A 26875-nucleotide genomic window follows, 5' to 3' on the forward strand; every position below is an offset into this window, starting at 1 on the left:
TGCAAAATCAATACACGCTAGATTTAATTTCTTTTCAGTACCTTCCTTTCTCTTAATCTACCTTCAGTGTGAGGAGGTTGGCTGTGCCTTACGGATGAGTGGTGACTTGTTACAAATGGTTGTCATGACCTTTGTTTCCTTTCCTCTCTTTAAATAAAATTCTGCTTACCTTACAGAATGCTTAATGCAAATCTGGAGACTTTCTTCCTACCTCATCTGCCTCGCCTTTGCGTTTTTCAGTGAGGTTTCTATTACTATTAAGGCCAGTTTTGTGTTAAGTGGTACTTAGAGGAGGAGGCTGTGAGCACTCCTCAAGATCAGATTTTGCCATTAGATCTTTCTCGGTAGGTGCCAAAATCAAAGCTGAAATGTACGAAGGGTTTGTTTGAAATGATCTTCAAGGATTGAATATTTGGAGGGGGAGGGAGTTTTCTGTTGAAAATGCTTTACAACTTTTACTTCAGAATCATCCATGCTACTTTGGAAAGTACTTGCCATGAAAAACTCTTCTTTCTGATGCATCTAATCCACATGACTGTTCTTTTTAAATCTGGTTGTTTTCACCAGCACAGACTAGCTTGCATAACCTAGCTGTTGCACAGATTATCTTTCTGAGTTGCTATGAGTTCTACTTCGGAGTGCTAAGATGAGATGCAGAAGTATCTTTTATTAGACCAATTCTACTTAGGTTGGAGAGGAAATACACTCATTAAACCTTCTGGTTATCTGTGGACCAGACTAGCTAGTCTGTTGTTCTATCTATCTTTACTCCCCCTGAAGACATTAATAGGGAGAGGATTTTCCTGGAGGACCGCACTTTTCAAATGATGTAGAGAAAAACCGTTTGGCAGTAGTCTGTGGCTGTATCGAGGTGGGTTGCAAATAAGTATAGGAAATCAAAGGTCCTGCAGCAGTGTTATTTTGGTTAGCTGTCTTAGAATACCATAATGTTTAAGTTCACATATGTACTATTCTTCACAGGCATGACTTTCTTAAGAAATCGTAAGTTATGTAAAAGGTGCTTTAGATACTCAAAAAAATGCAATTCCAGCATTTTTACTAAAGTTGTCTCACACCGATTCCATTGCTCAGTTCAGTGCTTATTTTCTTCCTTTTTGTTGCTGGTTAAGAAAAATGCTGTCACTATATTTCACTGCATTTTTCTGCTTTGGAGTTTTAGTCTTCTGATATTTGTTTTAAGGCATTGCTATCGCCGTGTTCAGAAAAGCGTGCGTGTAGCCTGTCACATTAGATAGCAATTATTATCAGCGCCAGAAGCTTCAGATCACAAAAATGCACAAAATGACATACACCCAGAAAACTGAGTAGACGATCCTTCCATATCCTTTTGAAATATGATCTCAGTGTGGTATATTTGTTTTTTGACAAGACTAGCTTACACTGAAACCAAAAATTGTGGGAAGGAGAACCATCGGTTTTCATACTTTCATTTGTTCAGTCCTAGAAACATCCTCACATCTGCACTCTTTCATTGTGCCTGTATTTTGGTTAGCTAACACAGAATTATACATTTAATTATTTTTCCGAGAGATTAAGAAATATATTTAACATTCAGTTGGTTACAACTATAATTGTTGAGCTTTGAGAGTTTTTTCAGAATTATTCTATTTAAAAATAAAAACCTAATGATGTAAAAATTCATGGGTAAAGGATATGCGTCTTGATTTAGCAAGCATGTGTCTTGGTTTCAGCAGAACTGCTCATGTACTTGCAGGTAGTGATAGCCTGAAGTATTTAATAAACAAGAGTCCTTGAAAAGGAATTTTGAGAGACAGTCATAAAAAAATGACTTGTGCTAGTATAAACTAAGAGGTTTGGGGATTTTTGTTTTGTTGCATTTTTATCAAATCTGCATCTGCACTTTCTGAATTTTGGTTAGAGCAGTTTTTGTTGTTGTTTTTTGTGTGACTGAACTTCAGCTTGCTTTATTTTTAAAGACAGGGGGGAGCTGGATCCAGTTGACAGGTTGTAATTGGGAGCTTAGCTTTGGGAAGTAAATTGGGGCAGCAAAAGTGGGCTCTGAGCTCAGGGTGTATGGGCAGTGAAGAGAACTTCAGTGAGCCAAAAAGTCCACGCTGAGTAAGGAGACACTCTGGGGTAACTGGTGGGCACATCAGACTCTGACCTTGAATTAGGAGCTTGGTGTGTTACTGTCTCCCTATTTTATGATGATGTTGTAAGCAGACAAGGTGGTGACAACCTCTCTGCAAACCAGCCTAGCAATCAGTTGCCTTCCCAGGGATCTGGAGGGCTGGGTTGTGGTGTGTATCTCCTGCTTGGATGGCCCTTCCTACAGAGCTGCCGCATAGTCTGGTCTGTAGGAAGACGCTATGTGCTGAACGCAAGTCTAATGAAGCTAAGAAGTAAGCGCGGCAGAGGAGACTGGACTATATAGTCTAGCAAATGTGTCATCTCTCTGGGAAGCAGTGGCCTCATTTCTGATCCTTCACCCCTGGAGTACTGTTGTTTTTATCCAGTAGTTTAAGACACAGACAGCATTGCCTTGTATTTGGGGGCCGCACTTTACCTGGGACAGTACTTAGTCCAGAGCTTTAGCACTGGATGAGTACTACATGATGAGGAGTAATTGTTGTATCCTGAGTGCATTTCTACTGTTCCTGTGACTTACGGGATATATTTTGCATCCTTTCAGATTGTAACTTTTCAGAATTGGTCAACATTTGTTGATTTATATTTTTTTTTACTTTTTTTTTTTTTAACTCCCTCTCTGAGTTTGTGGAGTTTTCTTGTACAGGCATTTTGATGTCTCTTTTCCCCTCTGGTTATGTAAATGAATTGTAACACATGAAGGTTATATGCATTTGTTCATAAAGCAGTGCAGTAATGAAATGGGAACTTCCGTTACTATCAAAGGTGTGTGGCATTTTCATCACAAACATGTTAAATACTATGGACAAATATTAAAAAGCAAAATGGCAAAAAAAGCAATAGTTTAATAACTGTTTAAAATTGGCAGAGCAAAGCAAAGCAGAGCGGAGGCTGATGTTAAAAACGCATGGGTGTTTTTACCTTAAAAATGCTTTACTTTCCTTGGTAAGGTATTTACGTCTCAAAAACTAGAGGGGTGTGCTTTACTGGTGTAGCTTGCGTGAGAGGATGTTTTACTGATGCTTGTTAAAGGTGTGTTTTTAAAAAACAAAATTGAAAAAATGCCTTGGTTACTCAGAGTTTTGCTTATACAAGGTTTTTATTACCTCGTGCTAAATTATGTTCAGTTTCATGGGAAGTTGTTGCACATAGTGTTTACTTGACATGCGTTTCTGTAAAAACTTAGTTGTTCTGGTCCTAATAGTTCAATTTTTCAGTACGTTATGAAAAATACCTGTAGTGGTAATTACAGGCAGCTTGTCATCCACTACATTACAGTTTATAATCTTAGGTATAAGACAGTGTGACCACAAGACAATTGGGCAAACCTGAGTAGGCCTGTAGTTTGTATGGTCTTTAAAGTGATTGCATTAGATTTTCTTTTTTTTTTTTTTTTTATTACTTGTAAGGAACAGTTGTACTAAATATTTTGAAAGTATTTTATGTTTCTGTTGAGCTTTATCATGTTGAATAGTCACATGGGTTTGGTATGACCTTTTCTAGGATTTGATGCCATATGTTGTAGTCTTTCATGTGTTTCTGCAAGAAAAAAAACCTTGGAATAAAAAATTTAGAGTCAACAAAGGAGAGGTCAAGGAATTGACTGCTTGGCTTTGCCTTTTCTTCCTGATTGTGCTAGCCATAGACTGGAGATATCCAGTGAAGGCCCTCATCTCTTTATTCACCAAAGGCAGAAAGTGGGGGAAAGGGTCGTGTTGTTGGAAGGCTTCTGAGGAAAATAGTGCTCTGGTTTTTCAGTCAATAAATAATAATCTTTTTTCTGACAATTCAATGGCAGTATTACTGAAGAACATGTGCCTTCCAGGAAGACTAAACATAGTTTCATCTTTCCTGCTCTTGTATATTGCCTTGAACTTCTCTGCAGAGAAAAAAGGGGCACTTAATTTAGCAAGCTGTTCTCCTCCAAGTCTGAATGCAAAACATTCTTGTCAATACTGCTCTTACATTGCTCGTGCTTTCTTGGTATCTCCAATGCTGAAAGTGCTTTATCAACCTTTATTCAAATGGAGCTCTGAAAATAATATGCAAATAGTCAGGCCTATATTGGGAGGTTCTCTCTAAATTGCAATCTTTGTGTGTTATACTAGTTAATAGGGTCTGGATGTCTGTTAGCGATGAAAATCTAGTCTGATCTACAGATAATGCTTGACAGTGTGAGAAGTATGTTTGATCTGAGTTTCTTGCAGCCTGTCCTGGACCAGCTGAAGGTGTTTCTGATTTGTCTTTTGGAGGGAGGAGAACCTGTTTGCTGCTTGTAGCAACCAACCTGTTATAAAAAGGGTTGGGCTTGGACAGACTAAGAATCTTATGTTTAGTCTTCCTGGTGCTGGATATTTGCATGAGAACAGAGATAGCGGAGGTCTGCTGATACATGGGTTCTCTGCTTCTGAGAAGTGATGTGGAAAACGTTCTGATGTCTTTTGTGCATGTGTATGTGCATGCTTTGTCCTTTCCTCCTTGACAAGGAAGTTGAATCACTGTGTTTTGGGTCCACCTGTGACCGAAGTAATTACAATAAAATAAAACTTTTGAGTAGTAGTTCAGGGGAGGGAACTGCATTAGTTTTTACTTTGGATTTTGTCTGATAGTATTGTTTAAATGAAGTACCTACAGTGAAGCTTATCTCTCTGTGGTTTGCAGAAAGAAAGGAAATGACTTGCGCAGAATCATAAGGCTAATGGTCAACTTCATAACTTAAATATGTTTAGCACAAGCACTCTTTCTTGATATCATTTAACAATTTGTCATGTAAGTGCTTCCTTCAGGTTTACTTGATTTTATCAGCACTGTTTTCTCATCAGACACGTGGGTGCTCACGAAGTATTTTTCATTGTTTTTTATTCGTAGCAGACGATAAAGGTATGCACAGCCCTCAGCACGTAGTTTTAAGTGTTGAAAAGTATATAGTTGGCATGTGTTGCAGTCCATGGCTGTAGTGGGAAATCCTCAAAAGACAGAGAATGACTGGGCTTTTTGTAGCTGAAGTACAAGACCAGAGGGCAGGAGGATCTGTGTTCTGTTCTTGCCTAAAACAGTCAGTCTCCTGAGACTTTTTGAGTAGAAATTTTTGGCTCCACAAGTAAAAGGAAAACAGTGTTCCACCATTTTTTTTAATCAGATAACGCTGAATCCATTAATGCTCCGTACCAAGTCGATCTCTTGCAGTGATGAGTATTGTGGATAAACCAATAAACAGAGTTTGGTGTGTCAGCATCTGAGGAGGAAGGGTGAGAGACTCTTTAAAATTCCAAAGTCTTCAGTAAATTACAAATATGACATATTTCACAGTCAAGGTATATAAATCTCATGAATGCTATTGGAAGTTAAACCAGCTGAGAAAAGGCTATGCTGAAATAATTCATTAATTTTCATGGTTATCCGTCTCTGAAATGTTATCAGCAGATATATAAATTTGCACAGATATCTCAAGCTATGACAGAAGTTTATTTAATCTTTAACTGCTGCTGTAGAGATCTGTTTCTTGTTATATAGATTATAAAATACTTAAAGCCTGCTTAGGGTAATTAAAGCTTAGTGAAAATGAGGGATATCTGAGATTATGTCAGTGTGATTGTTCCAAAAAATGGTACATTATGTCAAGAAAATTTTAAATTAATTTTTTCCACCCTAGTGTGGTAGCCATGAGAACACCTTTTTGTTGTAGGTCGCTGATTTCTGGGTAAAAAAAAAACAACCAAACAAAACCAAAACAAAAACCTAGAGGTAAAACTTCTGCAACAGGCTCTAAGAATTGCCTGTACTTGTTTCCCCGTGTCTTGTCACTGTTGTGCCAAAAGCTGCAGTGTGTTATCATATCACTTGCTGTCCTGTCAGTTGTGTCATTTGCTGTCTGTGTCACAGCAGAAAGCTGCAGAGGAGTGGGGTGTGTTCTGTTAACAGCATTGGACGCTGCCATCAACGTATTGCCTGGATCCTTTATACTGAGAGTGAATAGGAGGATTGTTTTATTGATGTGAGTTTATCAGAAAGAGCTAAGTAGCCGGAAAAGGAAGAGAAACCGAAAGTGAAATACACAGAGAGGCAAGGAAACTTGAGGAAACAGGAGCTCACTTAGGAAAAACAAAGAATGAGAAGAATTTTGGCCAAGCTTGTAGAGATGCACTTTGAACCTGATAATTCCTGTTTGTTTCTTAGCTGTGTTGATGCTGCGGAGTAAGGTAGAGGTAATTGCTTTGATTATACTTGAACCCACAGTGGTATCTGAAGCAATCTAGCTGAGCATCATGGAGCTCCTTTCATGCTACCCCTTTGGGGTGTTTTATCTGCTTTTCTTAGCTTCCAGTATTTATAAATATGTAGTAATGTAGAGGCTTAGGTACTGGGTGTAAGCACTCAGTAAGGCTTTCTGGGTGGAAATACTTCTCCAGTTCTTTATCAGGGAATTCTTTTCTAGACAAATGACAGAGAAAAGGAGGAATGGGATCCTGACATGCAAAAGTGGAGAGCTAGGTGCGCAAATCCCATCAGTTCAGTAAATAGGCTCACACCAAGCTGTTTGGCACAGTTTGTGAAGGACTGTACTTGGAACATGAAGTGTGGAGCTCAGACAGGCACACTGGCAATTCATGGTTTGAAGGAGATGGGGGGGGAAAAGTGACAGAAAGTCCGAAATCCGAAGAAGAGGCGACTGTGGCAGAAGAACGTTGCAGGGAGAATGGGATAAGTGGATTTAAAAAAAAGAAGAAGAAAAGGGAAAGAAAAAAGGCAAAGCTCTCCTGTTATGTGCAGTAATTCAGTCTGCACAAGCTATTAATTGCACAGACCCCTTATTTGAAAACACGGGACTACAAGAGTAGAAATATGGAGAGGGATGTGATGAGGCTGGAAGCAGCACAGTAGTGAGGCACACCCCATGACGGTGGTGTGAGGAAGAGAGCAGGGTGAACTGGGAAGGAGTCAGAGCCAAAGTTGCCATAGAAACAAGCAAATAAAAATGGAGGGGAGAAACAGGAACAGGCCCACGAGTTGAGGATGACTTCCAGTGAAGAGGCAGCAAGACCAGAGGGGGGAGTTGTATGGAGTTTTGGGGTACTTTGGTTTTCTTGTGGTTTGGGTTTTGTTTGGTTTTGGGTGGGGGTGTGTGTGTTGGGTTTTGTTGGTTTGGTTTTTCCTTGCAATACAGTAGTTTAGTTTATTTGTAGTATGGCAGAATACCAGTTTGAAAGTAGCTAGGCAGTTATATATTCTATGTAGTCACCACTCTTCAAGACAATTATTGTCTTACTGTAAGTGTTTAAAGTGCAGCCATTGTGAATTTACTGGAACCAGAGGTAAACACTTCATCAAGCCTCTACCAGCCTCAAACTTCCAACGGAGGGCAAGTACCTAATGAGAGCACAAACATGAGAAGACAGTCTTATCAAAGGCCTAGCAACCTGAACAGTCAGGATTGATTTGGTGATCCAAAGTTGAACATGGCTGTAGCTGTCAGACATGTGTTAGCACCAGAATTTTAATAGCAAAACCAAAGCAGGTAACTCTTATGTGCCTAGGACACCCATCTGGGATTGGGTCGTGTCCTTATATACATATGCAGATAATGCTTCTGTATTCCTAGGTTTATACATGCAAAGAGCTGCTTGTTCGTGTATTTATTCAGCTTATGCCTATGAGGATAAAGCAAGAAATGCAGTGCTTTGTGAGGTGATGACACGTTTCGGGGCATCTTACTGTTGTCTTCAGTGGCTTTGTAAGGTTGATGCAAAGAAAAAGGTGTTTTTTTTTCTTGTTCTTATCTGTGTTTTATTTAAAGTACATGTTTTTTCAGGATATTAGTGTTCACTAAACCTGTTGGCTGATATGTTTTGCTACAAAATCACTGTCTTTGACATCCGTACGATGTTGTGGTCGGTAACACTGATTTTGAACAGCAGTTAAGGCAAATCCCCATAGAAGCAGCCAGAGTAAGGACTTGCCTGGGAGCGGAATGGGAAGTGTGTTTCACTTGGGTTTGCCAACAGGTAATGTTGTGGATACTCTTGCAGGTGTGGCTGCTCCACTACTGCAGTGGTCTGCAATGAGTTCCACCATTGTATTCCTGTAGAATGGAGTACAGGGAAGAAGGCAGATCACCATTTCATTGCAAAGAGGAGACTTTCAGACTGTAAAAATGTACTGCTTTTTTAGAATACTGCTATTTAGAAATAAAGTGCAGATTTAGTTGTTAGGAAAACTTTCAGGAAGGCAAGAGGAAAATATTGCACTTTGTGCAGTTCAGTGGAGGAGTTCCCTCTTCAACTTGCAGTTGAAACCGTACCTGATTGGAATAACAGTGGTTAAGCAAATACTGATATTATTAGACTTGGATGCTGAACATTTAAATATGAATATCTTTATCAGTAACATTCATGACATCATGACATTCATTCATCTTCCTTTTCTATTTATGAAGGTATTGACTTTTTGGAAAATTGGTAATTTTGCACAATGACAAATAAAATGTCAGTTAAATTTCTTCCTGTCTTCAGTATCTGATAAATGTTTTACTTCCCTTGTGTACTTCTGTGAACAAGCGATACAATAGTACAAAGATACAATAGTACAAAGTTTAAATACTGTGCTTAATTTTTATAGCCAGTAGGAATCAACTTGGTCAGCATTCATTCAAGTCCAAATGATCAGATGTTGTGGGCAATTGATAGCAAATGGAATGTCCACGTACGAGTTGGAATTACAGATGAAATGCCCGTAGGCACTGACTGGGAACATGTACCAGGTAAAAGTTAATGCATCAGTTCCTTGTTCTTTCTGCCATTTCTCAGTGTTGTTTTTTTGATGTTTTGTTTTTCCCTGTTGCTTTTTAAATTAAATAGCAATGCTTAAATAAAATATTTTTCTCAGCAATCAAGTGTGATTATTTATAGGGAACATAGTAAAGTGTTTGATAACTCTTATCTTTTAAAAAGGACCTTGGTTTTACTTAAAAACACTGAGTAGTTAACTAAAGAGAAATCTGATTTTTTTGGATTAATTTCCGTGGTGTGTTGTTTCAGGCTCCTGCCACTGAGTTAATAAATGGTAGAGTTCCCTTTCAATTAGAACTAAAGTAGTATTCCTAAGTAACAGGAGACTACTGTGCTGTGGGAAGTTTTGTATTTAAATGTGATACAACTTGGGGTTCCTATCTAGATGTGGCTAACAAAAACCTAATGCTATTTTGCACATCTTTCTGTTAATCCTGTGTGCTGGACGCATTCTAGATTAGGTAATTACATTTTTGCCTTGCCTGGAAATAAAACTAAATTTTAGTTGTTTCTTTCTAAATAACTGTTTATTGAAACTGTCTGCTTTTTAAAGATTTTTCATTGCATAAATGCATGGCATTTAGTTGCGGAGTACTTGCTTTCTTGTGAAGAGGAAGAAACAAAAAGTCCACAATGTCTATAATGTTAACCATTTTTAGACAAACTAAAGCTATAAATTGGATTATCCCCCATGTGGTAGTAAAATGCAGCGGAGGCTCAAAAAGTATGTTTTGAAGATCCTGTAACTGGTTGGTGCTTGTGGCTGTGGCCACATACCAAAATGTATCTGTAGTGTGATATCCTTATGGTCAATAAGTGCAGTGAGTACAAAGTCTGCAATTAAAGCATTATTTTTTGTTCACCAGTTGCACGTTCATGTGGAGCTTCATGTGCTGCAAGTGGCCTACCTTCTGATACTCTGCTTACACAGGGGCAAAAGCTCAGATTTGAATAGCATCTGCTCTGTTCAACTCCCCTAAAGTCAGTGTAAGGAAACAGGTAGTCCTAAATTGTCCTCTTGCCAGTCCTTTTTCAGAAAGCCTCCTGAAAAACTAGGTATTTATTTGTCCCTCTTATAATGGAGAGTTCTTCTCTAGATTAATGTACAAATATATAAAAACTATTACAATCTTGACGTGTTCTCTTAATAAACTTTTCTGTGAGTGTATTTAGTATATAAGAAAGCCTGTGACTATTCCCTCATCGTGTCCAATTATCTTTAGGTTTGCAGGCTTGTCAGCTGGCTATAAGTACAAGGACCGTTTGGGCACGCTGTCCGAATGGAGATGTAGCTCGTCGATATGGGATTACTGACAAGAATCCAGCAGGAGACTACTGGAAGAAGATTCCTGGAAACGTCTCACGGTTAACAGGCAAGTTTGTTCTGTGTGACAGTCCAAAACATTGTGATGTCTGCTTTGACTTCTGCCTGACGGTGCTCAAGCTGACCATATGCAGGGAGAGCTGTGTAATCTAAATGTTTTTTTGGCTGTGAGAGTTTCACCAAGGGTGATTTTATCACATTAGTAAAAACCTTCTCTGGGTATAATTAGGAAAATAGATCCAAATATTATTTATTTAACATTTATAATTGGAACCTGCTACCTTCATTAAAAGATGGATAACTTATGCTTTGCAGTGACCCCTCTAGATGAACTGTGGGCGATCAGTGCTTCAGGATCCCTCCTCCAGCGCCTCACTAAGACCTTTAGCCATTCCCATAGTTTGCCAAAAAATAATGACACTTCTGTTCTGCTTCACCCTGATGATTTTGAAGATGAATGGGAAGTGATATGAAGTCTCTCAAGCTTGTGAAGCCGTGAAAAAAACAGAAGGACATACAGAATTTCTGTAATGTATGTACAGAATGTTGGATCTAAAAGCCACTCATGCTGGACCTGTGATATTAGCACTTTTGTATTGAAAAACTGACCTGTTAAATATCCCCCAAGCTGTGAGTTCTCATGTTTGTTCCATTATCTCTTGGGAGACTCTAGGTGTGGCATACTGCAATTGTTATACCGTACTACTGTAGAAGCTCCTTTGGAAATATAACTCTTAAGTTAATCCTACTAGTAATGAAAGTGACTATTTCACAACAGCATGCACACTAATACATGTGTACTTATTTTGAGAAGGAATTCTGTTGCATTAAATATTTCTCTACAGCAGAAACATTAAGCATTTCTCAATTTCTTCTTGTACTTGGAACTCCAAACTGATGGGAACGCTCTCCGACTATTGTACGTGTATTTAGAATTATTTTCCCTTGCAGCATGGAAGAAAATATGGCAAAGTATTTCTTAGTAATATCTCAGAACATCATGATGACACAGCATTGGTATTGCACTGAACTTAGTATGATCCATCGCCATATGAATATCTGCAAGGCTATACTAATCTTGCATTTCTAGAAATTTGGTTCATAATTTGGCTTCATTCCCAAGGGAGAAGTTTGGATTACACCTAGTATCAAGGGGACTGTTGCCCACTTCACACAGCCATCAGGAAGGTGACAGATTTTGGGGGGGTAAGTCCCACTTTGGAATAGGAAGAAGTTGCATGTTGGGTTTGTAGTACAAAGCAGGAATGTATAAGGCAGCTTTCATAATTCCTGTTGTGCTGTATTTGTGCCTCCAGACAGTGCTTTAACATTTGGACTCAAATTGTTTTGAGTACCAAACTTAGATGTATTAAAAGGAAAAATGGTAATTGATAGAATTACCTATATATCCCATTAAAAATTGTGATATTGTGAGAAAATACTTAACAATATTCTCATTTTTAGCTATGTTAGCTAAATTTTGAAGTGTCTTATACTTAACAGATGTTGCAGCAGAGGTATGTGATGAACTGGGAAGTAACCTAAGTTAATCATTGCAGTTTATTTTTCTTTAAACTCTAAATCTTCTTTGAAAGATACCTCATCTTTTTTAAGCAATAGAACTATAGATGAGAGAACTTCAGTATGTAGGCAGAGGAGTTATTTTGTGTTCGTTCTAAGCTTATAAATCATCAGAATGTTTTAAGCAGCTGCTAACGATACTGTAGAAGAGCCAACTTCAGAAAAGGCCAAGAGTTGAAAAGTGGGGATGTTTCTGTTTTGAGAACTTAATACGTACGGAAAAGGATGTGTTTTCTTTTTAACCTCTGTTCTCTTTCAGAATAATTCATGTGTGTACTGCACTAAACTTGGAACAAACTTGGTGCAAGGTGAGAATGTGAATCGGTGGTGAGAGAGCCAAGTTATGTCACTTTTTTCTTAGTAGCACTTGTGATATTGGCTGTCAGTTCTCAGTCTGATCCTTCAGTCTTATAGGGAGGACAGATTTGTTTCCCTTTTACAGATGATACGTTTGCTTTATTGCTATCTCATCCGTATACGGAGATAACCCCGGAGGGTTTTTTTTAGCCTGTCTGGCAGTGGATTGTAATGGAATCAGCTTGTGAAGTAACCAGTCTGTTTCATGCAAGCATAGCTTGATGTCTTGAGGACCCCGAAGAAGCTGAAATTCAGCTTAAAAGTATCTTGTGGCAGCTCCTGAGTCTATCACTTTGGAGAAGGGACAGGAGTACTTCTCTGTGCCCTGCCAAGCACCAGATGCTCAAGTACAATGACATTATTTAATAGTGACACTTTTGTATTATGTTTTTCAAAGTCATCTTAGTAATGGCTTGAGCTTGCTAGTTGTTTGTTTACTGTATAATACTGTACCTTGCTATGGTCATTAATATTAAATTGGTGTCAAGAGCTCTTCTCAGACTACTTTTTAGGGTAGTTTTAATGAAAATAGGATGGGTTTTTTACTTTTATTTCTGTATTTAGGTTTTTTGTTTTGTTTGTGCTTTGAGACAAGTGCAATAAACTAGATTTTTAAGAAATAAATTACTGTGGTAAGACTCGTCTGTTGTATGATTCTGAGGACAGTTCTCTGTGTCTGGAAATTGTCTTGATATGGAAGACAGACATGCTTATGAAACCCCTCCCCTACCCCAGACAATATGATAATGACAATGTAAGGACCTGGATATTGGATATTGTAAAGCTTATTTCATATATTTTTTTTAAATTGTGACAGGTGTGTCAAACAGCAAAATGGTCATCTTCCAAGCAAAGACAATTAAACTCTTCTCATATTTGAATATGAATCTTATTGCCTTCATATTAAGATGGTCTTGCTCTAACAGAAGTAAACAAGTTTCTTTCCTTACATGCTAAACAAAAATTACACTTGCATGTTAAATATTTCAGCTTTCAATGAAGGATGCGCATGTGCTAGAAAATGTTGAAGCAGAAAAGAGGTGGTGGTACCATGTTGTCCTGGTCTGAGGTAAAACCAGAACCAAGTTTCTGTTCAGTAACTTTACTTTTCAGTTAAGCCTCGACACATGTGCTGTAACTGCACCCTTCCTTGCATTTTAAAATATCTGAGCTCATCTGAAGACTTCCTGTGTTTCTGGCTTTTAATTGTAACTGCAGCTGGGGCTTCAAGAGAGCACCTTGGCTTCACTTCCCAGAGGGGAGAACTGTTTCCTGACAAGAGTTGCGACCTGAGTAACTTCACACAAGAAAGCATAGCAATGATTAATGATGCTTCTGACACTTAAACCCACTTCCATCCCCAGGAATCCTGTTCAGATTCAGATGGCGATGTCCTTGCGCTAATTATCATAGCTTTTATCTTGACAAACCGGTTCTGCTGCTTCTGCTGGCTCCTGCAGGGAAATGGTAGTCTCCTTACAGCACCAGCCTGTTGGTATTATGCAGGAATAATCCTTATGTCACAGTTTAAGGAAGTTCAGATGACTGTGATGAGTTGGTGTGAAACAGCCGTCTTGGATATATAAGTAACTCTTGTTTTTCTTTGTCTTGCAGCAATGAATAGGATCGTGTTAAATGGTACAAAGAAAATCTTTCACTATCTAGTGTCAAAGAAAATACATTAATTGCTTAAGTTAGATGGTAGAACTGTTGTTAGGAAACACTGTTACTGCTAAGAAAATTACAGTGAGGAACACTTAATTATGGACTTGTGAGATTGTCTAAGCATAGTTTTATTTATACAGGTACAAAGAGTCACATTTATTCACAACTATTTGTATCTCTACAAAAAGTGTTTTTGATGTCATGGACAAGAACCTCCCTTCTTCGCCCCACACACATGTGGACATCAGAAGGTCTGAACCCCATAACTCCTCTTCATTACTTCTCAATAGATGAGTCCTGTCAAATATCTCAAAGGCACTTGTGAGTTATTTCAGACTAGCGTGGCATTCTCATTTATTTTCTTGTTTCTCTTATACAACTCCCTTCAATGAGTTGAGCTGTTGTTTGTTGTTTCTGCTAGACTTTTGGATAGATTTCAAGGAGCAACCTTGAGACAGTAATGCTTAGTAATGCTGTTCTGAGTGTAAAGGCTTGAAATTCAAGTGCCTGTATGCCTATGGCTTTGCCTTGTTAATTAGCAATTAGAAAAGCATAAGTCATATTTGAAGTTACAGAGATCTCCTCATTGACTTGGTGAAAAATCTCTGTTCTTCATTTTTTACGTTAACCAGCCCTGTCCACATCCCATTCCTACCATCAGGAGTAGAGAGATAAGACCGGAGTTGAGGATTTCTAGCTGTAAAATGTGGGATGCAGGCTTTATTCCTCTTACAGCCTTCCTGAAAGTGAAAGTTGCATGTTGGAAGTAGTATTATGGTGGCAAGTAGCCAGCAAAGAAAGCAGATGTATCCCTTGCCAAACAGAGTAGATCACCCTGACTGTTTGATAATGAGCTATTGTAGTTAAAAATAACGACTCTCACATCAGTGGAACAGAAGAGAACTTGTAATATAGAGGACTAGATTTTAATCACTGGAAAATGAAGGTTGAGTTGCATTCATTATCTTTTGTGAATTATTACAGCCAGAGCTCCACTGATAAAGACTAAAATATCTGGGTAAATGAAATGATCTCCCTAGACTGCTAAATGGCGATATCTAGGTTTATCACATAAACAGTTATGGATTTCTCATCACTTGAAATCAAGATAGGAAGTGAGGTTTTGGGTTCAGTGCAGGAAATGTTGTAGATAATGCTGTGGCTGGTATAATACTGGAAGCTAGGTGAAATTACTGTTATAATTCCTTTGGTCTTTGAGTTTATCTGACTTGAAATCTATTTGAATAGGTCTATCAAAGTTGTTATAATAGCCATGAAGTTAAATCCTGATTGATGCTAGTGGGAGGAAAAAAACTAGTGCTGTAGAAAAAGTAAATATCTGTTTGAGAAACTTTATGTTCTTATGGAATGTGGACTATATATATGTATACACACACACATGTATAAAAGCTTTGGTTTCTGTTCTCTAAAAGCTAATATAATAATAATCTTAAATACTAAAATACTAAATCCTCCAAACTGAAAAATGCCCTTTCTATCTTGGCCCTCAGAAATGGCTAAAATATACTGATTTTCATAGCCTGTGATTCTGATACAGGCACTTCATAGTGCACAACTGAATAGCACTGAGTGGAGTTGTAGTTATGAATTATTCTTTCAAACATTATTGACTATTTCTGTCCAGTATAGAAGAAACCAGTGACTTATTTTTTCCTCTTTAATATACCTTTCTCATAGCCTCAGCTGAGATTCATTTATGGCGGATAAAGGAAGGAGACTTTGATTTACAACACTTGTGTTTTGAATCTCATAGAAAGAGAAAATATACCTAGAGAACTTTACAGAATTGTGTTATCGTCCTGTATTTACCATCCAGAATTTGCACAAGCTGCCTGCGTGCTTTGTTTTGTATTCAGTGGACCTGTATACTTTGCCAGGAGGAGCTCTCTGTTGTTAGGAGTGTGCATAGGTATCGTCTAAATAGAATGGAGAAGCAGCATAGATACTATGTCTGTTAAAGCATGAAATAAGAATAGTCGATAAGTGACTCCCTGCTGAAATTGTTACACTGCTGTGTTTTGCCTAACCATGGGCTGGATGAATTTAGCGAAGCTCCCCGGGTCAAGTGAAACATCAAGCTAATTAGACCTCTCCCAGAAAAAATAAAAGACTGGGAGGAAAGTTCCAGGGTAGCCCCCGGCAGCCTGCCTGGCACATGTGCCTGGTTACGCAGTGAGGGAATGTACAAAAAAGAATGAGTTTGCTTGAGCTGCAGGGGGGAAAATGCAACTGCCAGCAAGAAACCCCACAATCCCTGGTTGTTACAGGAGACAGACCAGCCAGCTGATCATGGGAAGTGCAAAGTAAGTAGGGTAATTGCTAGGATGACTGAGATTTTACTTGCTCGGCTCCCACGCTTGTCTTGCTAAATCCGTTCTCTGCCTCAACAGATGGGCTATAGTCTGTTCTCTCTGTGAGCCGCACCCAGCGCTCCAAATTGGGAATAACAAACATGTGAAGCTGCAGATCTGCACTTCGTTCCACGGTGCTGGGGTGAAAGTCGGACCTTTTAAATTAAGGAGAAGATGGTAAACGATCAGTGTAACGCTGTGAAGTAACAGCCTTAGCACTGTTAATTCACTTTAAAATTACTGTAATAATAATGCTGACCTTGTTAAATATTAACATTGGTGCCATAGGTACTTGTGCAGGAGATCTGTTGGGCTTCAGGTCTAATTGGCTGGTTACTAAAAATACTATCAGCGTGGAGCGTGTGTTTAAAACAACAACAAAAAAATCTGAAATAGATGTTTGTCTGTAGTAAGAACAGATATACTGGAGAGCTAAATCCTGTTGATTTTAAGGCCTGCTGACTTCTTTTCATACTTGTTCTTTGCTCAGTGGAGACATCTTTCTCCTGTCATTCCATGCACAACTATGTGATTACATATAAAGCATTCCTGGGAGGAAAACGCAGGATTGTGTAGGGGCAGTTCTGAGTGCTGTGTATGCTGCCTTCTTTCCTTCCTCCCCATCTTGCCACTTCTAATTGCTCTGGGACAGGAGTTTGAGGTCCAGGGATGTTGCGAAGCAGCTCCTACTTAAGCTTTGGTATTTTATTAAAACTGAAGTTAAAGCCAGCGGATGTTTCTGTTACCTTTAACCTTGTCCATAGTCCTTCGCAGCATGATTTTCACCATTGCTGGCTGCTTGCAATATATGGTAACTTCTTAAACCCGATTTTAATAGAAGACTTTCAAGATGGAAGGTGACAGATGGTTGGCTGTTTTTATTTTTAATGGGCAAGAGATGCTGTATCTTGCCAGATGAGTTTTCAAAGCATACTGGGCAAGGTGAGCTCAGCTTTCACTTAAAAGGCCATGCTTTGTTCATACATCCAGTGATCGCTCAAAGCCAGTTTTAGGAGCAGGTTGGGAGCTCTTACTGTCAGGTTCAGAGACCTAAAGAAGAATATTCTCTCTGCAGAACCGCACTGCTAAGAGCTAAACTTCAGTACCTCCCATAGCACGTTTGTTCTGGGCAGCGTGGATAGTTTCATAGCCTACATACGATTCCATGCCTTGTAGTTTTGCCAGCTTCTGTGGTGGATAATAGGAATCTTTTGCAGATCTTGGCAAACGTGTGGTTTCTTAGGTCTGTCTCTAAGGATTCTTGCTTTAGGTCTAGGGTTCCCTGCTACAGTTCCTGAAGTCAGCCAAGGTGGAACATGTCAGCATAACACAGATATATACCACACCCTCGATCAGTTGTTACAAATGAAATTTTATTCATGCTCTCTTCATGCTGAATTTCACAAAATTGCATGCAGTTTTCATTTTAAAAGTTAGAGTTGTGTACCAGCACAGCTCTTGTTGTATCTACCATCTACAATTTTTCAAGGACCTTTATGGGTCATGGTGACCTTTAGCTTGAGCTGGGTATTTTTGAAATCCATCGTCTAATGGACCCAACAATTAGACCTGTCTCTGTGTACCCATCCTTTTTGCTTTCTGCATTCAAAATTTTCATCTTTCAGTATTAATCTCTGTTAGTTTTACAAGTACCAACATGTGCGGAGTGAGTAAATTTGAAATATTGATTCCCCAGATTCTTGAGTGCGTTGACCTGGGTCACCACTAAAACTTCCTTGCAGGTTTTCCTGCACTTTTCCATCAAGCTTCTAATAAAAAAAGCACTGCAAAAGTTGTACACATCTGTAAACCAAATATGGTCCACTTGTCAGTGCCTGATAGACCATGGTTTGAGAATCACTGCTCCAGAAACACTACTGCAGGAGAAGCGGGTACATATTCTTGCTTTCCCAAAAATAATACATAATCTGACAACTATTGAAAATGAGTTTATTTTTGTTTATTAACATTGGTATCATTGATCTCGTGGCTTATATTTAGCTGTTTTCCCAGTAGCAGATTTGCAGTATCTGAATTCAGTTGTTACGTTAAGCTGAAGAAATACTGCTAACAGTTATAACCATAACGTGGTGTCTAGGAAAAAAAAATATCTTTTGATTATTTTGAAAAATTATTTTGTGAAAACACAGCCAGGCAAGTAGGGAATATTGGAATGCTTGTCTTTCATATTCGGTCCTGTATAAATCCATGGCAAAGCTTTCACTACAATGGATCTGGATATGGCTTCAGGAATATTAGTAGGATCTGAGGCTTCGTCATATGACATCTCTAGAGGCAACTCTGCTTCTGTTCAGCTAAGTAAGGGATGTTTTTGGATGCCATCCCAGGCGAGTGACTTTGCAAAATAAATGCATCTACTTTGTATGAAGTGATAGCCAGGTACTGATTGTCTTTCTTCCTTGGCAGTGACTCGTAAAGTTTTAACATGGATGACACTTGGGGAAGGAATCATCTTTATTTTCTTTTTCCTAATGTCTCTGCTGTAGTCCAGATAAGTAAGGAGTATCTTTGGAAGCCATTCTGTGCCACTGGTTGGGAAACAGGAGCGTATCTTTCCAAAAGATAGTCAAGTCCCAGGGAGACCTGTCTGGTAGGTTTTGTGTAATATTTGCAGTTTTGTTCCTGGTTCAGGGTGAAGCTCTTTCGCATTGCATAGTGCTAACGTAGTTTATTTTCTCTCCGATATTGATGTGTTCACACCTAGGTTACTACAAACTGCTGGAAGCATCTGAATTTCAGAAAAGAAGTTCTGAGAAAACCAGTATTAATAATGAGCTGAGCAAAGATAATGACTTGGGGGGTGGGGGGCAGGAATAAGAAGTCAGTGAGACTTTAAAGAATATCCGCCTTCATCCATGGTTGCTAGTGTAGTAGAGGTAATATGATGGTTTCAGGGAATGCTGCAGACAATAATTTGACCTGTGGAAGAAGAATGAGGAAATAAGACTCGGGCTTAATGGCAGGAAACGCTTAAAAAGGCTTATTTGGTTGTGCTGTTGTCAGGAAATGGTGGACAGTCCCATTCTATGAAGCATTTAAGACTGGATAAAGGGAGCAATCCCTGTAATAATATCAAGGGATGAGAACACCTATCCGAGCCGTTTAATGTTTCATTGCTTTGCTTGATTTTTATGTAGGTGGTATTACCTTGCTTTCAATTCTTTAAGTACTGTTGTCTCCTTTTGTGTTCTGTTTGGTAGATCTGAATGGCATTAGCAGGAAGTTAGGGCTTTTGAAGGTGCAGAACATGTGCATCTTCCACTGATGTCATTTGGCGCCATGGATACAAAATTTGTATAAATCAGTCTTCCAGCTGTTTTCCTTTATATGTAAGAACACTCAGGGCTTATCAATGGCCTGTGTGAAAACAGTGCTCTTTATTGTGGGGGAGGCATGAAAGTAATACATGTAACATCACCTGTAATAGCTGTAACATAAGTGGGGGCTTGTTTGGTTGTTTTTATTATTGGGATCAATATGACAAGAGCATAAGATGAGAGGGATTAATTTGACCGCTGATGATTTGACATCACAACAGCCTGGTGTAGTGCAAAGTGTCCCTGCCCAGGGCAGGTGTGTTGGAACTAGATGGTCTTTAAGGTCCCTTCCAACCCAAAACATTCCGTGATTCGTATGGCAGATTTATAAAAGGAAAATGGTTAGACTTAATGTAGTAAATCCATTTGTGTCAAGCTGTAGGTGCTGGTTTCAATAATCTTTCTCCTCAGAGGTGATCCCTCCACAAGTGGATGCTCACATTTAGCATCAGCCTTTGACTTCAACAGGTCTGAGATGTGTGGTGTAACCTTTCTTTTTTTTTTTTTTTAAAAAAAAAAAAAGAAAAAAGCCTTGGAATTTTTCATCAAAGCCAGCCATCTCATATATTTCTCCATGTTTTCTTGTGGTAGCAGCACTTTCCAAAGGGATGATCAGCAGTAAACTTGTCTTTACCTGCAGGCCTGTCAAGGAGGAGGGCAGGCAAACAAGAAACAGGAGTTGAAGGTTTGCTGCTGACAGATTTACTGTGCTGGGGAACATTTTCCAAATGCTGCTCCAAAAAGGAGTGAACCTGAGTGGTGAGCAGGGTGGGGTGACCCTTGCTAACCAGAAGTTCAGCAGGGTGTCAAGCTTGGACTTTACAAATGAGGGTGTGGGTTTGCGAGAAGCATGATGGTCAGGGCAAGTACATCCTACAGTAATAGAAAAGGGAGCAACAAACCAATAAAGAATGATGATTTCCCGTTGCAGAGGCTGGGGAACTGGGAAGGTGGGCAAAAATGCCATGATCATTGTGCTAGAGTTTTGTGTTTTAATACCACAAAGAATACAGATTAGGCACAGAGCTCAAGACACGCTGTCACAGTGCATGCAGCCCTTTTGCCGGCTGAGCTAATAATTACATTGGTTTGTTTTTTTCCTCACAGACACAAGCTAATAGAGAGAGGTAGGACACATCTTTCTGCCACGCTATATTTAATGCCTAGGTCATCAAGGACACTTGCGGTCAGCATCGCATTAAAACAGCATGTTCGGTATGTGTCCCATTAGGAAGGGTGTCTCCACAGAGTCATCTGCATCAGTGTCAGGTTTGGATCTGAGTAAAGCTTCAGTGTAGCCTAATTAATGAATAGGGCCTGGTAAGGTCCCAGTCCAAAGCAGGGACGTGGTGGCATAAATTTCTATGCTTTTGCTTTAACAGGGAGTCTACACAAGATTTGTTTGGTATCTGAGCAACCAGTTTCTAAAGCATCAAATCCCAAGCAAGAGGCAGGAAAGGCTTCTTTTGATTCTGGGACAAAAGACTTCCGAATGCCCTCCCAGCTCTGTATCCTTGGTTTGGTACAGTACAGTGCCACTTCTCCATGCATGAACTGCAAATGCAGAAAAGGCGAATAGATGCAGATCCAGACCACCAGCTGGGACTTGTCACCTCCCAGAGTGAGTGCTCAGTGCTGCTTAGCACCCTCTGAAAGGCACAGCATTTGCTAAGCAGAGCTTTGCCTTTTGAGTTGGAGGTGGGCAGAGCCAAGCTCTGCGTTACTCCTCCCCTTTTCTGCCTGGTTCTGGCTTGGAAAGTTACTCCCTCGCTATCAGGGGCAGCAAGGCAATTCGATCCCCCTTTTTTCTCCTCCAAAATTCAACAAAAGTGGAAGGAGGATGGGAACGGAGCAGAGTCCTGTGGTTTGAGCAGAGCACGAGGATTGTGGTTCTTTTTGGCCCAGGTGGGCTTAGCTGCGCAGCAGAGCGAAACATTTGCCTGATAACTCCCTGGCTTGTACCAGCAAAAATGCTGTTTGCAGGTAGAGCGTGATCTATTGCAGGACAAGATCTGCTGCTAGCTGGCTGTGAGACTTGAGGAGTTAAAGGCCACTGCTGTGGCTACTGCAGGGCAATATTGATCCAGAGGCCTCTGCTGATAAGAATATTTGCTGATATCACTTGAGAAAAAAGCTCCAGCTCAGAAGCTGGGATTTAGCTGCTCTGTCTCTCTCTAAACTGGAAAGGGGAGGAGATGTGATGTGAGTTGGCTGTTCGTTATGTGGGCAACGCATCAGTACCACAGGCATATCCTTGCTAGGCATATCTAAGCACGTACATAAGCATAGGTGGTACCATGTGGTTCCAAAGAATTAAAACCTCAAGTTTTCACAGCATTCATGATACAAGTGTTGTGGTGCCAGGCCCTGCTGTCTGCCCGGCTGTGCTGTTCTCCCCAGCCCCCAGGTGCCTCCTACTCTGTGCTTCCCTGGGGAGCTGATCTCTCTGGGGAGCTGGGAATTACCAAGTCTCTTTGACAGTGAAGGATAGCTTGGATGCTGGCCATACTCTTTGCCCATCACCGTGCTGGTGGTGTGCTTCCCCTGCCACCCTAAGAGCAGGGGCGTAAGCAGTGCTGGAAGGGGCCAGCAGCAGACAAGTCTCAGGACAGGCTGTGCTGTGGGAGAGGGCTTTATTCCTGAGAGGAGGAGTGGAGGGTGGAGCGTCTCCCACTGCGCACCCAGTCTGGGGTGATAACCTTCAGGAGAAGCCATGATCTCATGAGGGATCAGACTGGCTGGAGCAAAGGTTTATGAGGAAATACACCTGGAGTCTTTCATCTGGAGGTTGGTACCATGGCTGTGGCTGATGGGGTGATAGCTTGCTGACCTATTAGGAAGGTTGAGATGATGTTGCTGGATGTGAACTGGCCATCTCTGGCCAGCACTTTGTACAAGACCTCCAACACCACAGCCAGTGTTCTCCATAGTGAGGGTGACCTGGGCAATACGTGTACTACCTTAGCTGTGCAACTGGCATATTTCACTTTGAAGGAAATGATCTGGTTTTATCCTTCTAAATATTCCACCAGACGAGTGACTCAGTGAGTGACTCACGTGGTCTGCCCTCCCAGCAGCTCTTACCTCAAGGCTGTCTCAGGAGGTGATTTTCTGCCAGGGCGTTCTTGGTCTAACCCCCGCCCTGGTGCTGCTACTGGCAGGGAGGATGAGGTGGAGGCAAAGCTGAGTCAAACCTTGGCCATCTGAAGGAGGCAAACCTGAGGGAGTGCCAGGCTCTTCCTGCTGGCATGTGAGTGTTTTCCCTCGCTTGCCCCGGGAGCTCTCTGGTGGCTCTTGTCAGATGGCTGTGGCCCTACAGCGCTCTCAGTAGTTTTCCTAAGCCCTGTGGTCCCTAAGGTCCCAGCATCCCTCCTGCTGGGCAAGCCTGCAAATGTGTTATAAGTGAAAGAAGCAACATGTCCCTCTCCTTGCGGAAGTGGTGGACAAGAAGTCGCTGAGGTCACCTCCAGTTCAAGACTTGCGTCCAGCCTGCCTTTGGCCATAGCCCTGTCTGTGCGTGTCATTAACAAAGGATTGAAATCAGTTTGAGAGTCTGCATCCTTCTGTCTTGTCGCTTTGAGTCACTAACCATCAATAGCTTTCCTTATTGCAGGAGTGGGAGAGAGCGGGAGAGCACTAGCAGATGGTTTTGGAGGAAAGGACGTTCAAAAACTCGGCTCCTCAAGGGACTTAATTCTCTCTCTTACTCTGAGTTAGAAATGACTTATCCTTTTAGGCTTTGCTCTAAAATGCCGCCTCAAACATTGTCAGGGAAATGACACCGCATTAAAAAGATGAATGCGATGTAGTATAATGTGTTTACTATAATTTACTTGCACCATTAAAAAGAAGAACCCTAATGATTATAAAATAAAGCCTGAATATTAAGAGCATGATGCCAAAGAACCACCCTTACATCAAAACAGTAATTACCCCTGGGGCTGGAACAAAGGAGTGGAGGGACAGTTTTGGGCCAGGGAGCTTTGCTGGCTGAGAGAGAAGATGGGGCTGCCCAGTCTTCCAAACAGAGTCAGGGTCTGCGGACGCTGCCTGGTCACTGGTGCGCGAGCAGGAGGTGGGAGGACAGGCAATTCGCCCTCAAAGCTGTGAGGCTGTGGGAGAGGAGCCGTGGCAAATGGGTCAGGAATCAGGGAGCCAAGCGGCAGGGAGGATGCTGTCCTCCTCGGAGCTGGAAACTGCTCCCTGTCCTGGCTGAGGCATGCAGCCAAATGCTTTCTGCCTGGAAGCCTCTCTCTTCCCTTGGCCTCCTTCCATTGCTTTCCACAGAGGAGCCTAAGGGAAGGGCTTGGCTGGCCCCGATGTTCTGCTCGCCTCCCTGTTGAGATCTGTGGAGCTTCCTGCCCCTGTGTTTAGGTGGGGAGTACAGGGAAGGGGAGACTGGCCCATGGTCTCCCCTCATATCCCAAGCGTGCCGGTGTCTCGCTGTGGCTCAGAATGGGTTGCATCAGGCCTGACTTTGGGAATTGAACTTTTCGGGCCTAAAATCCTTTCCTAAAGGAGAAGGGTTGATTTCCACTGTATTTCTCATTAGACTTGTGGTACAGGGAATGTAACCTTACAAGGGCTGGTGTGACTGGGGCTCACCCGGGGCCCTGACTTACCGGCTCAGACACTTGGTGAAACCTTGCTCGCAGAGCTGAAGCCCAAGCATGGGACAGATCAAAGCCCCCTTCTGCCTTCTCTGCGTCTCTGAAGTGGGTCTCTGCCTCCCCTCCTTGCTGACTTAACATCTATTCTGGTCAATTCTCACATTTGCATTAGGAAGTGATTACTTTTTCCTACAGAAGGAGGAGGCAGGATTGATGGCAGGGGGTGTTTTGTGGTTTAGGGACAGATGAGAAATCGAGGTGATCTGCATGGGACCTTTGCTTGGCCACCCACAAGTTCCTCAGAGAGCCTTGGATGCCCCACTGTTTAAAAATCTGTGAAGTAAGGTTGGATGCTGCAAATCAATCAGATGTGATAGGTCCAACATGGGAATTTCTGGCCTGTCATACACAATTTAGACTAGACTCTTCTGACTTTAGCAGTAATTCCTAAACATGATGTGTTTCTCATCATTTGGGGCTTCTGAAGGCTTGCTTTGTTGATTTATGTGGTCTTTCCAGCTAAACCACTGGACAAAGAGATACCAATCCTTTCAGAGGTCATTGGGGCAAGTGGAGGAAAGCTTTTTATCCCAGCTGAACTTGGATCCATTTCTCTTAGCAGCAGTGAGGGGTCTCTGATGTTTTTGCAAACTGTATTTCTGTTTTCTGCTGTGACTGATGAGTTACGTTTCACAAGAGAGCTCTGCTCCTTCCGTTCGCGTGCTCCACACGCATGTCTACCTTGTTGGTGGAAAGAGCAGGAGTAAATCAGTGCAAGCAGCAGCCTTGCAACACCGTAGATGTGATTCGTGTGCATGACGATAGAGGACAGTTCGATGTAGTCTGAGCAAGTAATAGGCGGAGTTTCTTTTTCATGTGCTGTAGGTGGAGGAGAGGCCACTGAAGCCAGGCTGGGACTTAATGGTGATCTAACTGCAGAGAGCTTCTGACACCAACCAGTGATGGAAGTACTGTTATTAACATAGCTGCTAGAAAAGTTGGTTTGCAAGGATTTAACAGTGTTGTTTAAATATTAAGCACATGGCATGGGTGCTTTGTTTGCCTAGTTGGGAACGTTGGTCTGAAGATGGGGTGATGCAATGCACAATGAGCTGCTGATGTCAATAGGTTTGTTATATTGCAAGTCAAAAACCCGAATGACTTGAACATCGGACATAGGGCAAATAGGGCTTAGGAAACAAACCTGGCACCCTGGCCCATTTCTAGTCTCTGTCTTTCCATGCCTCTGTGCTGCGTCTTTGTCCTTGCTATTTTCAACTTCATTTTCAGAATGGTCTGTAATTGCAGCCGTGCCTATAGCTGAGACTTCCTCTCCCTGCAAAGTCTTGCTTTCGGTGGTTTCCTGCTTCCTTTTCTCCTTTACTTAATGCCCACCTCAGTTTGCTTTAGTTTGCAAGACTTGTCCACACGGAGGAGCCTGCTCATTAAGAGCCCTCCTCCTCTCCCCCTGAAACTGTATGAAACTTCTATCTGTTTTCTTTGTGCAGCACTGAGTGTTGAGTTGACGTTAGGCTTGGTATTCCATATCTATACATCTTCACGAAGGGAGTGATTCTTAGCTGTACTTAATACCTGCATCTTCTGCTAAATTTAAGATGCCCGTCTCTGGCAATGCTCGTACCAGGCTGTGACCGTGGCAAGAAAAAGGATGCAGCTTTTATGGCAGGACGGTATGTCAGAGAGCAAGACTGAAACAAACGTTATAGTAAGGGATTTTTTAGATTATTTAAACCACCTAGTTTTGTGTTCACATCAATTTAAATCCTTTAACTACTTCATACTTTGGGTAAAAGATGACTGTTAAAGATGCCAAATACATCCTTTAATCGAGTTACTCAAAATTACAATATACATCAGCTCCTTTGGCAGACTTTAGGTAGGCTAAACTTTGTAACTCCTGAAGTATTTAAGGGAGCTGCAGAGAGGAGCCAACTGCAAAGAGTCAAAAATAAAAGTAACCCTATACTTCCTCTCTGCCCTTGCTTTCCGAATGAAAGTGTTTCAGGCCTTTTTCATCTGTCACAATAAATAAAACCGCTTTGTACTAAAAGGTGGGTAGGATATGAATATTTTGCTTTGAAAGTGCTTGAGCAACACGTGGGAAATATTTATTGTATTTCATCACTGTTTCATGATAGAAAGTAGCCTTTTAGGGGAACTGGCTGTAAGTAGGCTTTTCAGGAACGCTGGCTCTATATACTGCCTTTATATCACTGCTTTTGAAAGCGTTTCCTACAGATGAATAATTTGCCTTATGTGACGTGATTAACCTGTGCAGGTAAGACAGAAGCTTTTAAGTGTATATGTCCTTACCTCTGTGCTCTCATGGTGTTAGGACTTGGTGAAGCTTCTTTCCCACACCTTTGTGGCGGGTTCCTTGACTCTAGCACTGGCAGTCCTCTTCTGCAGAGACGTAATGACTGCCCATGTTTGCTTTATTAAGCTTATCAATGGTGTTGCAAGTGGCACTAATTGGCATTTTTGCTGACAGCCTTCGCCAAGAGATGGAGAACTGAACGGGTTGTGGAGCCTGCACTCCACTGTGCTCCGAAGGTGGCAGAGGACAGAGATGTGCTGGCAAGTCAGTCTGAGGAAAGCTGATGTCACTATTGCTTGGTTTATAAACAAAGGACTTCTGTTTCCAAAGCTGAGAAGCCCCAGCCTTTTTCCAAGCTGTGACTCCGTTTGAAAA

The 26875-nt window shown here is 41.1% G+C and overlaps 1 protein-coding gene across 3 annotated transcripts in view; it reads left to right on the forward strand.

Annotated features, from left to right (window-relative positions):
• TECPR2 (tectonin beta-propeller repeat containing 2) overlaps positions 1–12859 on the forward strand; it is a 44870-nt gene extending 32011 nt beyond the window's left edge. The window contains exons 18-20 of one of the 3 annotated variants that reach the window (XM_063333053.1): positions 8746–8887; positions 10139–10288; positions 10555–12859. In XM_063333053.1, coding sequence (XP_063189123.1) covers positions 8746–8887; positions 10139–10288; positions 10555–10712 — 450 coding nt within the window. In that variant the 3' untranslated portion in view covers positions 10713–12859. The remainder of the gene's footprint in view (positions 1–8745; positions 8888–10138; positions 10289–10554) is intronic. The other 2 variants (XM_063333050.1, XM_063333052.1) reach the window with 2 other exon arrangements.
• Positions 12860–26875: the final 14016 nt, after the last annotated feature.

This window comes from Chroicocephalus ridibundus, chromosome 4 (assembly GCF_963924245.1).
Source record: "Chroicocephalus ridibundus chromosome 4, bChrRid1.1, whole genome shotgun sequence".
NCBI lineage: Eukaryota > Metazoa > Chordata > Aves > Charadriiformes > Laridae > Chroicocephalus > Chroicocephalus ridibundus.